Source organism: Anguilla rostrata, chromosome 2, assembly GCF_018555375.3.
Source record: "Anguilla rostrata isolate EN2019 chromosome 2, ASM1855537v3, whole genome shotgun sequence".
Taxonomy (NCBI): Eukaryota; Metazoa; Chordata; class Actinopteri; order Anguilliformes; family Anguillidae; genus Anguilla; species Anguilla rostrata.
The window spans coordinates 24,728,263-24,742,898 of record NC_057934.1 but is presented as its reverse complement, the minus strand read 5'-3'; the positions used below and the strand labels follow the sequence as shown (position 1 = coordinate 24,742,898).

The 14,636-nt window shown below is 41.8% G+C and overlaps 1 protein-coding gene across 3 annotated transcripts in view; it reads left to right on the top strand.

Annotated features, from left to right (window-relative positions):
• The window catches only part of LOC135247648 (uncharacterized), a 50,549-nt gene that overhangs the window by 12,296 nt on the left and 23,617 nt on the right, over nucleotides 1–14,636 (top strand). For 2 of the 3 annotated variants that reach the window (XM_064321358.1, XM_064321357.1), the window contains exons 2-3: nucleotides 3,898–4,148; nucleotides 12,739–12,922. In XM_064321358.1, the coding sequence (XP_064177428.1) occupies nucleotides 3,932–4,148; nucleotides 12,739–12,922 (401 nt within the window). In that variant the 5' untranslated portion in view covers nucleotides 3,898–3,931. The remainder of the gene's footprint in view (nucleotides 1–3,897; nucleotides 4,149–12,738; nucleotides 12,923–14,636) is intronic. The other variant, XM_064321359.1, reaches the window with a different exon arrangement.

Below are 14,636 nucleotides of genomic sequence, written 5' to 3'. Positions count from 1 at the left end.
TGTTTTACACCTTTTTATTATTGCCCTTACAGTGCTAAGTGGTATGTTTAACCGTGTATGTCTTTTTTTGTACCCATTACCAGACTTGTGACGGTAAATTACCATCGGTCTCTTCTGAGAGAGGGAAACAACTTAAATACAATACAACTTACTTACGCCTAAAGTAGCCTATTTATTTATTCTAGACATTTATTCAAGTGATAATATAGTAAGGTTAACAAGGTAAGATTGCTGAAAAACATGCTTCATTGAATAATCCTAAAATTTGTCTTTAGTTTGTTTCACCTATATTTTTGGCTGGACCGCAACAGCCAGGCCAGCCCTACAAACGCGAATGTCTGTGACTGAGTGACTGAGTGATGAAGTTACACCATTGGTTGGCCGGATCACGTGTGTCATGACAACCAAATAAACAACAGCTTGAGTACAGCATTTTCTCCTCAGGCAGAGTGACAAACAGGGCAGAGGATAGGATTACATTGCTGGAGAACAAGAAAAAAGGTAGATTTAACTAGCTAACGTTAAGGTAGATTCTACAGTTTAAATAAAGATTTGCAATATATTCTCTATTGATGTTCATTCCCAACTAATTCTTATTAATAATATATCGTGAAATAAACAGATTTGCAACTATATATGAAATAGGCTAAATATTGCTGAAAACCTGTACCTAGTTATGTATGAAAAAATGTCCTTGTTATCCTCCAGTGGTTATTTTTTCAGTACTTTCGCGATTTTTTTCAGTGCCGGCAAATAAGTCAGAGGTGGCCCAGCGTTAGCTTTTGGTTGCTAAGGGGACCTGTATCGACCACCCCATATAAATGAATGGAACTTGACATCAAGCATACTGTATAAGTGTCCTGTCTTGCATATTTAAGGTTAATATGAGAAAGGGTGGTTGCTATCGGCACGTCCAGGAATCTGTACATATTCACAGTTGTAACCCAAGTCGCAGGACGCAAAATAGTCGTTAGGAAAGCAGTTTGAAATTATGAAGCAACGTCTGTGCCATTGGGTTTAGTGGGTCGCGATGAGATGATTCCGAGCGTGTTGCTTGTCTTGAAGTTGATATAGTAAATAAGGCTGTATTAATGTAACTAAATGTAGGCTATATGTATGTAGTCGATTTTTCACATTTAGACAGTTTATGTGTATTTTTACAGGACTTACATTTTAATAGGTAACGATGTCCAGTTCTCTCTAATAAATTACGAAGTAAATACACGTCCCGCCCCTAGGGTGGTCGATAATGTGCTCTTGCTCTAACATTACTTTCGCTAGAGAGGGGCTCAAGGTTCTTATGTGAGAGAATTATCTAACGTTACTCATTCTCAAATGTAACCTTATTAGACAAGTACACAGGCAAGAGTAGTGGAGGCGAGTGGAGCAGGAGAGCAGAGTGAAGCAGGAGAGAGGGCAAAAAGAGATGAGTGGAGAGGAGAGTGGAGGAGGACAGGAGAGAGGAGATAAAATGAAGACTAAGCACAGGCTATCAGGCCGGGACCCTATATGGGTAGACAAGACAAGGTTCCACCCATGGCTCTCAGCCAGGCTGCAGATTTTGCCACTGAGGCTAATATACAGTGCCCTCTGTAAGTAGTGGATCAAAGAGGCACAATGTCTGAATAAATAGATGTCAATAAATATGTTCTAATGTTTGTTTTGCAGTCAAGTGTCATTTTATTTCATATTTTTAAACGACCTATTGATATGATATTCCTAGAGGAAACACTGTTAGGTCCAGCCATATACTTGGTTTTTACCTGGTCTTGTTTTTAGGTTTTCTCAACTGAGCACAAAGTAAAAATTATTGGTTTATCCACTGAAAAATCTTTTTCAGTGATGTTTCTGTATACTTCAAAATTCACCCAGCTGCTGCCGTCAGCAGTCACATCATCAAGGAAGACAAGTGAACAAGTTCCAGTGGTAGCCAAACTTGCCCAAACTGTAACACTACCTCCACCATGTGTCACAGATAAGGGGGGTGCTTTGGATCATAGGCAGGTCCTTTCTTTCCCCAAGTTTCCTCTTTCTATCACTCTGAAACAAGTCAAAACTCATAAAATGAGTGTCCATAAGACTGCATCCAGTATTCTATCCATAGTATATCCATGGTCTGGCATTCCACGAGGGTGGTTAGTTGTTACATTACAATACATTGCTGGATATATACAGAAGAAATGCAGGTTAAGTACCTTGCTCAAGGGTACAATCGAACCTGTGACCTTTAGTTTACAAGACCAGGGCTACGTTTCCCAGAGTCTCCTTAGCGCTACATGGGTCGTAAGGTATACCTCAAGGTCTTCCTTTAGGTCTTGAGCTGTTTCCCAGCGCTTCCTTAACTAAGGTATACCTTCTGAAAGGTATACCTTTAAAAGGGTGGTCTGAGGCACTCGTAAGCTGTCCCTTAGCGATGCGCTCCGCTCACGCTGTCGCAGTTTTAGCCTTATTATGCTAACATTTTGCTTTTCAAATCGACAGTTGTACTGCAGTGCGCATCTAGTAGCACATCTGCATGCGAAAATGACGTACAGTTTAATATTAACTTTACGAAAATGAATTATCCAATCAACGTTTCTGTGCATAGCACGTCATGAAAATGTTGTCGTTTCACCTGTCTGTTCCCATCATGATGGTAATTAAGTATAGGACCTATCCATTGTTCTTGGTTAAACTTAAGATTGTCCAACAGCAAATCAAGGTGGATGAACATATCATTTTAACAGGTAGGCCTATGCATAAGGCATACCCGGTATAGAATTAATCATGATCAATTTCCACAGACACGCTTTTGTCTTTCATCTACGATCATTTTTGCACTGCAGAGAAAAGTCCACGGGAATCCGTGGATATGCTGCTACAGTTGCCTGTATATTGTGTGACAAAAACAAATTAACATTAGACCTTTGTTTCAATAAGAAGAAAATAATTCACCCATATGTAGCCTATCCTTTTTACTGGGCTTCTAAGAAGTCCCAGACTATGCTCTTTATTTTATTTTTTGTAGCCTATATGTACGTATTTATTGAAACTATCACAAGGTCTCGTCTTGACTCTTAAAGAGATTAGCAGATGATCTTTAGTAGGTATAGCTTCCTCTTCTGCAATATTAGATTGATGTAAAATGATTATGACAACACTTGTTATATTAAAACGTCATTCATAAGCCTTTACAAGTGAGACAATCGATTCGCTTGGCATCGATTGATAAACTTTTCAGCACCACAGTGAAGGCCAGCTCCAACTTACGACGTACCTTTGGAAGTGTCCCTTAAGGGAACTGTTAAGGTATAGTCTGGGAAACACTCGTAAAAAAGCGGTTTCCCTTTTAAAGGTATACCTTAGAAACCTTCGTAAAACGTGAAGGTACATCGAAACTCTGAAACGCAGCCCAGATCCTTACCCATTATACTACACTGCTGCCACTGCCACTTTACAGTAAGGTTATTCCAAATCCTTTAGCAGACAGCCCCATGCTTTAGGCAGAAACCACCAGAACGCTTTGATGCCCCTTGTCCTGATGGTTGCCGTCCTGTTGATTGTCCTTCCAGCTGCAGTTTACAGCCTGTTGTATTCATAACTTCAACAGTGTGCAGCAGTGGAATTATGACTGAAGAGACAAAAATGCAGTATGGTGGTTTGAACAGTCAGAATTGAACCTTAAAGTACCATTGGCTGTATTTATTTATTGCTGTTTCACTGAGTCAGCAATTCACAAAGTCAGATTTGTAAGTGTGTCCCAGAGTGATTCCATTTCGTACACTCCTCACACTGTTTTCTTTCTCAAGTGCCAAACTTGGCGATTTCAGGAAAATATTGTGTGAATGTTTCAAAAAGGGCAGAGGGGACAGATTTTGTTGCTGACAGGGTATGCCATTTAATTTTGTTTCATTACAGCTCTAAACAGAACCCCACCACAAGCTAAAGTACAATGTTTAAAAAGTTGACTCGAATCCTTCTGGAGGAGGTGGATAACAGCGGTGAGCTGAAATCGCTCTCCAGTGTCTATGAATCCATGCGCCTGGATGTGCTGTCTGTGCTGAAGATTGTGGAGTCCAAGAAGTTTTTCTTCCTCAAAACTGAAAGCTACCATCCCACAGGGTTTAAATTGCGGGATTTACTCCAGGCCAAGGACACTGTGGACTTTGGTGAGTTATTTAAGGCCTGGGCTCTTCACTATAAATTTGTTTTAAATGGTTTAATGTGATATGGGAAGATATTTTTACCACATTACTTCAGTCTACTTTTAAGTGCTGATGATCCAAATCTGTGTCTGATTAAGGCAGATACCTACATTGCATGTAGAGTTGAATGGTTCTGAATGGTACTTGACAGCATTCAGCATCGAGCAGAGAACTCTGCAATAGCAAGCACAGGTAAAAAGTGATAAGGATTAGATCTCTAAGCAATAACTTGAAGTATAGTTGATATCTCCATAGGCTATTTTAAATGAAGGTGAGGGAAATTGTGGAATTAAATGGTTTGTCATATATAGAATTTTTTTTATCTTGAATTTTAAATATTGACCTTAATTTTAGTTGTATCATTTTATTAACCCTTAAGGCCTAGGAGTGGGTTTATTTGCATTCATTCTGTTTTGTTTTCTTACAGTGAATTTTTTGATAAATCTGGTTTCACAATATATTGTTTGAAAGTGTTAAACCTCACGGATCTATCTCTGTAAACTTTTACAATTCCAATGGTTCCTTATTTTGTAATGTGTGGAGGCCTCACCTTTTCTGTATTTTGTAAACCCACTGATGACACGAATCACGGTAAAGTTGTTATCCTTATCATGGCAAGGGTCCAGCGAACAGAACTCATTCTAGTTTTTAGTCCCAAAAACATGCTCAGAGAAATGTTGATAGAATGTCTATTGTTTACTGAGCGGTTGTCTGTGTCATGGTTCTGTGTTCCCGTCTGTCCTTCCTTGTTGGACCGCCAGATGGCGGTACTTCTGTTTTGTGTCCTGCTCCCCCTGTTTGATTGTATTATTGTTTTCAATTGTTCAATTATTGTTTTTTGGTTGTCTCGTTTTCCCTTCCCTCTCTGTGGCCTGATTGTTCATTGTGCCCTCCTGTGTCTCGTCAGTGTCGTGTCTATTTAAGTTCCCTTCTTCCTTGACTCAGGTGCTGGATCCTTGGTTGTTTGTTAGTGTGTTCCTGCCCGTGTTCTGCTTTCCACGTGCTTTTGGACTTTTGGATTTTCTTGTTTCCTGTGTTTTTGAAGTTTTCCTTTGTTTTTGAGAGTAGCCCTGTGAGGCCTTTTGTTCCCTTTTGTCCTGTTTTGTCAGGTAAAGTCTTTGTTTCACTTACCGTTTGAAGTTTTGAGTTTTTCCCCTCACTCTGCGTTTGGGTCCTAACCCCCCACGCACCCGGACAGAAGGATCCAGCCAGTGCTGGACCCAGCGGAGCTTTTTTTTCTTCCCCCCTCTTCCCTTTTGAAGTTTTTTTTTGTTTTTTAATCATGCCACTGGGGTGGTGGAGTGATCCCGAGGACTTGCCACCCAGCGACTGGGAGCTCGACCCAGTTTTCGCCCTTGAGCCGCCCAGTGCCCGGGGCGGGCGGTCACGGAGGCGTCGTGGTCGGGCTGCCTCCCGGTCGGAGGCCAGCGGATCCCTGGCCTGCTTCTTTTGAGGGGTCTCGGTTGGTAATATTTCCAGGGCCCGGCCTGCGGGGGTCCCGCCGGTCCCGTCCGGCTGCCCAGCCGGGTTCCCTATGACTGGGGTCTGTGTTCCTGTCCCCTGCCCAGCCCCGACTGCAGGGGGGTCTGGCTGCTCCGCCCCAAGTCCAGGAGAGGCCGCCGCCTGCTCCGCCCCAAGTCCAGGAGAGGCCGCCGCCTGCTCCGCCCGTTGTCCCGCAGGGGCCACCGCCGCCTGCTTCGCCCGTTGTCCCGCAGGGGCCACCGCCGCCTGCTCTGCCCGTTGTCCCGCAGGGGCCACCGCCGCCTGCTCTGCCCGTTGTCCCGCAGGGGCCACCGCCGCCTGCTCCGCCCGTTGTCCCGCAGGGGCCTCCGCCGCCTGCTCCGCCCGTTGTCCCGCAGGGGCCTCCTCCGCCGCCTGCTCTGCCCGTTGTCCTGCAGGGGCCACCGCTGCCTGCTCGGCCTGTTGTTCCGCTGGGGCCACCGCCGCCTGCTACGCCCAATGTTTATGCTTCGCCCCCGCCTCGAGCCCCGCAGAGGCCTCCAGAGCCATCCAGAGCCCCGGAGAGGCCGTCTGCTCCGTCTGTTGTCCCGCTGGGGCCGCCACGGCCTGCCCTGGCCGCTGTCCCGCAGGCAAAGCCACCTGCCTTGCCTAATGTCTGTGCCTTGCCCAGTGTTCATGCCTTGCCCAGTGTTCATGCCTTACCCAATGTCTATGCCTTGCCCAATGTTTGTGCTTCGCCCGATGTTCACACCTGGCCTAGGGTCCGTGCTCCCCCTAGTGTTCCCGCGCCCCCTAGTGGCCGTGCTCCCCCTAGTGTTCTCGCTCCCCCTAGTGTCCGTGCTCCCCCTAGTGTTCTCGCGCCCCCTAGTGTGTCCAAGCCATCGCTGCCCCTACCCAGTGCCCAGAGACCTCGCCCTATCCACGTTCCCCACTGTGGGTCTGTCTGTTCACCTGCCCCCTTGTCTATTTGTCTGCCCGCTTGCCAGTCTGCCTGTTTGCCCGCATGTGTGTCAGCCAGTTTGTTAGCCTGTCTATCTGCCCCCCAGGCTGTCAGCCCATCGGCCAATCTGTTCTCCCGCCTGTCTGTCGGTGTGTCAGTCTGCTTGTTTTTTATCCTGTCTGCCCGTTTGTCAGGTTGTGTGTCAGTCCTTGAGTTCACCCCTCTTCTTCCCTGTCTGTCGGTCTTGCCGTGTGCCTCCCCGCCTGCTTGTCCCTTTGTCTGTCCTTGTAGGTTTCCCGGTGTTGTTCCTGTGTCTGTGTCAGTCCGTTTCTGTCAGTCTCAGTCCAGTCCGGTGTTTGTCGTGTCCCTGTCCCTTGGTTGTTTGTTAGTGTGTGCCTCTGATCATGTTCCTGCCCCGTGTGTTCCTGCCCATGTTCTGTTTTCCACGTGCTTTTGGACTTTTGGATTTTCTTGTTTCCTGTGTTTTTGAAGTTTTCCTTTGTTTTTGAGAGTTGCCCTGCGAGGCCTTTTGTTCCCTTTTGTCCTGTTTTGTCAAGTAAAGTCTTTGTTTCACTTACTGTTTGGAGTTTTGAGTTTTTCCCCTCACTCTGCGTTTGGGTCCTAACCCCCCACGCACCCTGACAGTCTGGAGGAATTATCATTGTTGTTCCTTTTGCCGTTACATACAGCCCGAGAATACCAGGGTGATAGGACGTGTTACTATCTTCGGTTTACATATACTCTCTGGAACAAGATGAGCCAACCTAAAAAGTTCTCTGACCAGTACTGGCCAAGCAATCCCTCAGTGTAACCAATGGGAGCCACTGTGTGTATGGATTAATTCAATAATGGCGGCAGTGTAGTATAATGGGTAAGAAACTAGTCTTGTAATCTAAAGGTTGCAGGTTTGATTTTCTGGTAGGGTACTGCCGTTGTACCCTTGAGCAAGGTACTTAATCTGCATTGCTTCAGTATATATCCAGCTGTATAAATAGATGCAATGTAAAAAAAGCTATGTAAAAAGTTGTGTAAGTCGCTCTGGATAAGAGCGTCTGCTAAATGACTGTAATGTAATGTAACAAGAACAGGATAACCTCACTAGTACACAACCAGCCAATGGCAAGCTATTATAGTGACAACTGAGAAGCATTTTATCCAATTAAAGTACAATTCTAGTGGTGTATACTGTAGGCTTCTATGAAAGGACATGCATTGTTCCTCATGCATAAACTTTGCCTTAAATTTTTTCAGTATGTATCCTGAGAATGTTACTCACCGGCAAAAAAGTTCTTAAGACAGCAGAGGGCATCTTCAGTGAACGACTTCATCCCATTTTATATCAATGAGCATCTAAATACATTCTCTAAATATGTTTATTATTTTTTATTATTGACTGTACTTGTGTAGTAGGCCTGATTTTGACAGATTAATGCAAATTAAGAGCCTAATTGTGCACAGCGGGCTATGATATTATTCAATTGTATTATATTATTTTGCCGAAAGTTGTGTTGAGTGATGTCACTGATCACATGTAAATGTTTTCAATTTTGAGGATGTATGTAACCGTGACGCTCTAAATGATGCCATGGCGCAGCACCATGGCTGATTAGCCCATTAGCAAAAACCCTGAAGCCTATATAATTATAGCCTAATAATAGCCTAGAATAAGTACTAATTTGAATGACTAGGCTAGTCTGTCAGTTTTGACTAATCAAAGCAGCAAACTGCAAAATTGACCTGTTCATAAGAAACACAATGTCCTGTACCCCATCCTGTCCCCAGACAATGCAATCGCTGATCAGTGATTGCTGTGTCTTATATCTCATATCACACATTTTCAACGTACAAAAATGCCAAGCTACTCACACATAGAAGACATACACTGTCTATAACTCATTCATTCACACTGCCAAAATCCAGGCCTGCCATTAAAAGTATTGATATCAAAATGACGCTAAGTTACGGTACTAGAAACAATATAGGCTATCTTGCCTCACCAAAATTAAATAAGATGTATTCCAAAGCAATGCTACCCAATATTTCCTCAATTCTTTCAAGTCACTTGGCCCTGTGTGTATAAGCGTACAGTACATGGACAGGCCAAACATATTTGTGGATGGCTTTCTCACAGTCAAGATAGATTGAATAGGCGTCTATATGTCCAATTTGTATTGGTATGTATGTATTTTGCTGCCCAGCCATTCTGTTGCATGAATGATTGTATGTTTCTTGGTATAAATGTCTGTTCGTAAATGTGAATGTAACATGCTGCGAGGGAAATGTCCTCATGGGGATAAAGAAGTTCTCTATGTATGTATGTACAATATGTATTTTATATGCAGTATTTATTGTACGTAGCAAATATACAATAACTTGTACATTTACTCAAATTCAGTTCAGAAGCATAAACATATGTTTTCTGGAGAAATATGCCGACTGTAGTTACTCACCAGCAGTTTTCTACATGAATTTCAATGTGATCCATGAGGCAATTTGAAATATGTGACACTTTGATCTGACACAACGTTTGCATGACATTGTAAAATGGTAAGATTACAAAACACAGGGCCAAGTGACTTGAAAGAATTGAGGAAATATTGGGTAGCATTGCTTTGGAATACATCTTATTTAATTTCGGTGAGGCAAGATAGCTTATATTGTTTCTAGTACCGTAACGTAGCGTCATTTTGCTATCAATAGCTACTTTTAATGGCAGGCCTGGATTTTGGCAGTGTGAATGAATGAGTTATAGATGGTGTATGTCTTCTATGTGTGAGTAACTTGGCATTTTTGTACGTTGAAAACGTGTTTTTTATGAGATATCATTTCTTTTTGCAAAGCGTTATTATGAGAGTGAGAAATGCGAAGTGACCCTGTAAGAAACGGTTGTGGATTATGGCTATCGTTGTGTGAATTTGTACAGTCTGATGAGCGTGTACCGTTTAGCAGTTTTGGTTTGCTATATATGTAAAATAGTTCAGAAGGGTGCGGTGGCGTAAGCGTAAACGCATCAGAAACGCAAGTGAAATATGGCCAGTGTAGGTACTCACAGATTTGACGGCCATCCAACGAGCCTTGATTGACAAAAGAATCAGCAAGCCCGTAGAATTAGAACTCCCTAGGTCGCAACTTGTGTACCCTTCTGTCCTGCTCTGTTGGCTGTTATTTCGTGGAGATGCACTTTTAGTGTTTGTAAGGTTTATAAGGCATTTTGATAGGCTTATCTGCAGGTAGGAATCCTCTTCGCTGTTTTGCTAAGCTAGAACCGGAAAACCTGATAGTGGAGAACAGGAGCAGACACATATGTCCCAGCAGGCTTTGCATATGAGAAAATAACAACAGTGTGAGATAAATTTTGAGAAATGATGAAATTGCGTAGTTGAAACAATATGTTTTAGCAGAATGGGCATGTAGGGGAAGGTTGACATGATCACAGACTATAGTGCAAAGTAAATGAAGTGACCATGAGCGAGCTTAGTTTCCTTATCGAATGGTATATATAACAGTCTGTATAAAGCATTAGTCCTTAAAGTAGAGGGTTAAGTTATGTGTGAAATCTATTGCACTGATGTGCTTTTTCTCATGTTCAGTAATAGTAGTTATAATTATGAGTGAGTCATGATTTTAAATGTAATGTTTTAATGGGGAGTTGCAGAACTTAGCTACATACGTAGTAATTATGTGTATGTGGCTAGATATAAAACAGGGCGAGGTAACATGAATGTAGAAACGTGGCATTTGCTGATAAGAAGGTTTTGTACGGTAGCCAAGTGAAGAAATATAGTTAGTAGAAATGGCACAGTGGTGAACTGGTGTAGGCTAACTGTTTAATAAAAGGAATACATTTGCCGTCATGAAATGCATATGGGTGGCCGTGAGTGAGTTTTGATAAAGCAAATATAAGCGTAAGAAAACGTTGTGTAAAGTGTAAAAGAGGAAATTATCTGCCTGAGGGCGAGGCGGGATTCAATCCTTCAACCGGAGGTTTACCAGTCTGTGACTTTGTTAGTGCAGCACCATGAAATAGCTATGCAATGCGTGAAATATCATTAGCAAACCTGTCTGTGGTTTTAAAGAAGAAAACAGGCCAGTAAGCACAGAAGAGCTCCCATTGAATCCATATGGCTTTGAAATATTGTAGCCGGTTAATAACTGAACGTGCAGACGGTACGTCATAATGCAGTGTATACGTTTGGTGAACGGCGGGTAGATATGGTGCAAAAGCAATAATTGAGAAGTAGTAGACAATTATTAGTGAGGGTAAACGCAGGTTAAAGAAACATGTCCCTAGTTGGGCTTGAACCTAAGACCCCATGTTTGCAAGACTGTAACCTTGCCCACTAGGCCACAGCAGACTAGCTGTTTAAATTGGAAATGTTTCAGAGTAAAAAGGTATGGGTATTTTGCGTGTGTATGCACGTTTTTGATTGGGTCGTGTAGGTGAAGATTTGGCTGATGTCTGTAAAATGTCCAATGGGGAGACATGTTGTTAGTGCGATAGGCGGCAGGAAAAATAAGAATGAGAAGAAGAAGAAGGAGAAAACGCAAAATCCCCTTAGTTTGGGGCTTTATTATGTGGACATGTGAAGTTGTTTATGAAACTGTCTGTTGAAATGAGGTGAGAATGTACAGAATTTAATGTTTTTAAGGGCTGAGTGTCTGTGGCTGTTGTGGTTATTTCTGTGGGGAACCCTGAAAAGTGCCAAACTCTCGGTGCTGTATAGGTATGGGGCATGCCCCCGCCAAGGCGTAACTTGGCGGGATGGTATACCTGCCATCCCAATTTGGACAACCTTAACAGACGATCACCCAATCCTACTGGAGTATCAGAATTCTTAATAAATAATTAAAACAACCAGGTGTTGTGTCCTCAGGCTTTTAGTCTCCATTGCATCTTTGCTTGATCTTCTTGAGAAGTTTAAGTAGCCATGCGCTTAATCTTTGTATTGATCATCGTTGCTACATTGGGTGGAGATTAGATTAGAGGCTTTTTTCCCACAAACTTTGGATGATATAGGCCTACAGTGCATGCGGTAACATAGATGACAGTTTTGAGCATCTCAGGCATTGTGGTGGTCAGATTATTTTTCAGAAAGTCGTTTTGAGTGTTGTCTGAACACAATGAAAATGATTCCATTTCAAAGGATTTATGTTACCGTGGCACGCTAAATCTTGCTGTAGTGCAGCCCGACACCTGATTATTACCAACGGAAATCCAGCAGTCAATATAATTATAGAATAATAGTAGCATGTAATAAAAAAGTTCCAATTTGAGTGACTAGGCTAGACTAGTAATTCAAATTGCAAACCCCAAAAGTGACCTGTTCATGAGAAACCCAAACCTCCAATTTACGTGAAAAGATATACGGTGCCTTCGGAAAGTATTCAGACCCCTTCACCTTTTACACATTTTGTTACGTTACAGCCTTATACTAAAATGTATTAAATTCATTTTTATTCTCATCAATCTACACACGATACCCCATAATGACAAAGCAAAAACAGGTTTTTAGAAATTTTCGCAAATTTATTAAAAATTAAAAACTGAAGTATCACACTTGCTTTGTCATTATGGGGTATTGTGTGTAGATTGATGAGAATAAAATTAATTTAATCCATTTTATAATAAGGCTGTAACGCACAAAGGAAAAAGTGAAGGGGTGAATACTTTCCAAAAGCACTGTATCCTGGCAAAAAATTGTACTGGGGTAATATAAAATGGTTATATCACCCAGCCCCAGCTGGAAGGTATAAAAACACATTTTTATATGTTGATGTTGTCTAGATATCCTACTGGCTCTGTTATGCATCAGGAAAAATCTGTCAGCCTACATTGAATAGGTATGGCTCTGATAACAGTAGAGTGTTGAAAACAGCTGTCATTTTTGAACTATATTTTCACAGAAGACAAATTAATTTACATGACGAATTCATTTTTAAAGTTCCTCTATAAAACCAAAGTCAACATGCTAATTTCCCTTAACTGGAGAACACATAAGGTATTCAATGTGTATAAATAAATAATAAATCCAACTTGAACCAAGACATTAATTTTGTTTGGAGTCCATCAGTAAAGCAAAACTCTTCTGGCTCTTTTGCAATGGGAAAGTGATGTATGCTTTATGACACGTCTCTCATTTTCATACCCTCTAGGTGGATGCCATCAGGACAGCATAGCAACTGTGGATATAAAGCAAAAATGGGAGGGAAATGCTGGAATGAAAAGCACCTCATCTATTCCCAAGACAGAAATAAACTGTCAGGTGGACATTACTGGCTCTACAACTGAGATAAAATTGGAGAGCATGTCTATGAGCCGTTCTAAACTACAGAACAGGTGAGTTTGCGGTACAAAGTGCCAATAACAAGCCCCATTCAGACTATGAAAGCTTTCCTCTTGAATTTGTTCAGAAGAAATCTGGGTGATTCACCATCACACAGCTGTAACTTGCTAGCTGGTTTCCAGCTTGGTTTAGACTGTGTAGTCATAACATACCATTAAACAAAGTTGGGCTTTAGTCTACTGAGGAGGGCTTTACCTTTTTTTTTGAGAGAGAGACCATGTGGAGCAGCTGGGCAAGCAACTAAATCCATACAGTGCAGTGAAAAAGTATTTGCCCCATTTCTGATTTCCTCTATTATTGCATATTTGTCACACTGAATGGCTTCATATCTTTAGACAAAATGTAATATTGAACAAAGGAACCACACAAAAATTAAAACACATTTAACTTATTATTTCATTTATTTAATGAAAAACGTTATCAAGTTAACAGCCATATCACCTATGTGAAAAAGTAATTTCCTCCTTAAACTTTAGCCCACTCTTCTTTGCAGAACTGTTTTAATTCAGACAAATTGGTAGGTTTGTCTAAAGATCTGAAACGATTCAGTTTGGCAAATATGCAATAATTGAGGAAATGGGGATGGGGCAAATAATTTTTCCTGGCACTGGATAACAATATAATAATAATAGCAATTATAATAATTAAGTTTTAAGATTCAGTTTATTACACAAGGACATCCTTCATACCGCGGCCGGCGGCAGCTATGGGCAGGGGTGGGCTTAGCCCACCCAAACGGGCGTCTTGCCCACCCAATCAAAAGTTTAAAAAAAAAAAAAAATTAAAAAAGACATTTTTTGTTCAGCCAATGGAAAAATTGCACAGAAAATATCAGTACCGTTCCTAACTTCTGATTGGGTGGGAAGCCACGGGTTGAAACAGCTAGTTGCTCTGATGCAGTGTACTGCCAGTTGATTTAATTAGCGGAATTAAAGAGCATATTGCAGGTTGGAGACCCCAGTGAGTCAATGTGTAGGAAAATGATGCAGGAACTAGATGTTCATAAAAATATACTTATATGTACACACTAGTGACTTCTGGAGTCGTTTTTTTTTGTGAGAGAATTTTACTTAGGCATCTAAAAGACGCCAACCCGGAAGTGACGTAGCAGAAGGGAGAGCGGTCAAGTTGAACAATAAGAAGAATGGATCTCAACGCTAGTTTTGACACAAGAGGTTGTAAATGTTTATGCAAACGCATATGACGGACCACAGCCTTACCATTATGAGCCTGCTAGGTGTCCAAGAAACCAGGCACAGACCAGGGTTACAAGGAATAACGGTCAGAGGAGAGAAATTGAGTTGGTGTGAGGAGAACCAGTGGAGAACTGGGCAGGTGTCTTGGTGAGTGACCAGCGTTAGCTTATAGATATATCCACATTATATAATACCACTAACTTATTTAAAGACATTCAATTTCAAAAATAACGTATATAACCGAAATATTTTGAGCAGTAATACTTACATAGCAATATAACATTTTATCTGTGTTCAGTAGATAGAGACAGAGACAGTAAATCAATGACATTGTCATCCGCTTCTGTTTCGCTCCAGAAAACGATGTCAGCTAGGCTATCAGCAAACAAATGGCTTAGCTATGGCCAGACGTCCTCAATAATAATAGTATTTTCCAAGAAATTACAAAAAATCGTTGACAACGTTTCGTTAGGTGCAGCGTCTTTTAATGCTACCCCAGAGTGTGCGTAAG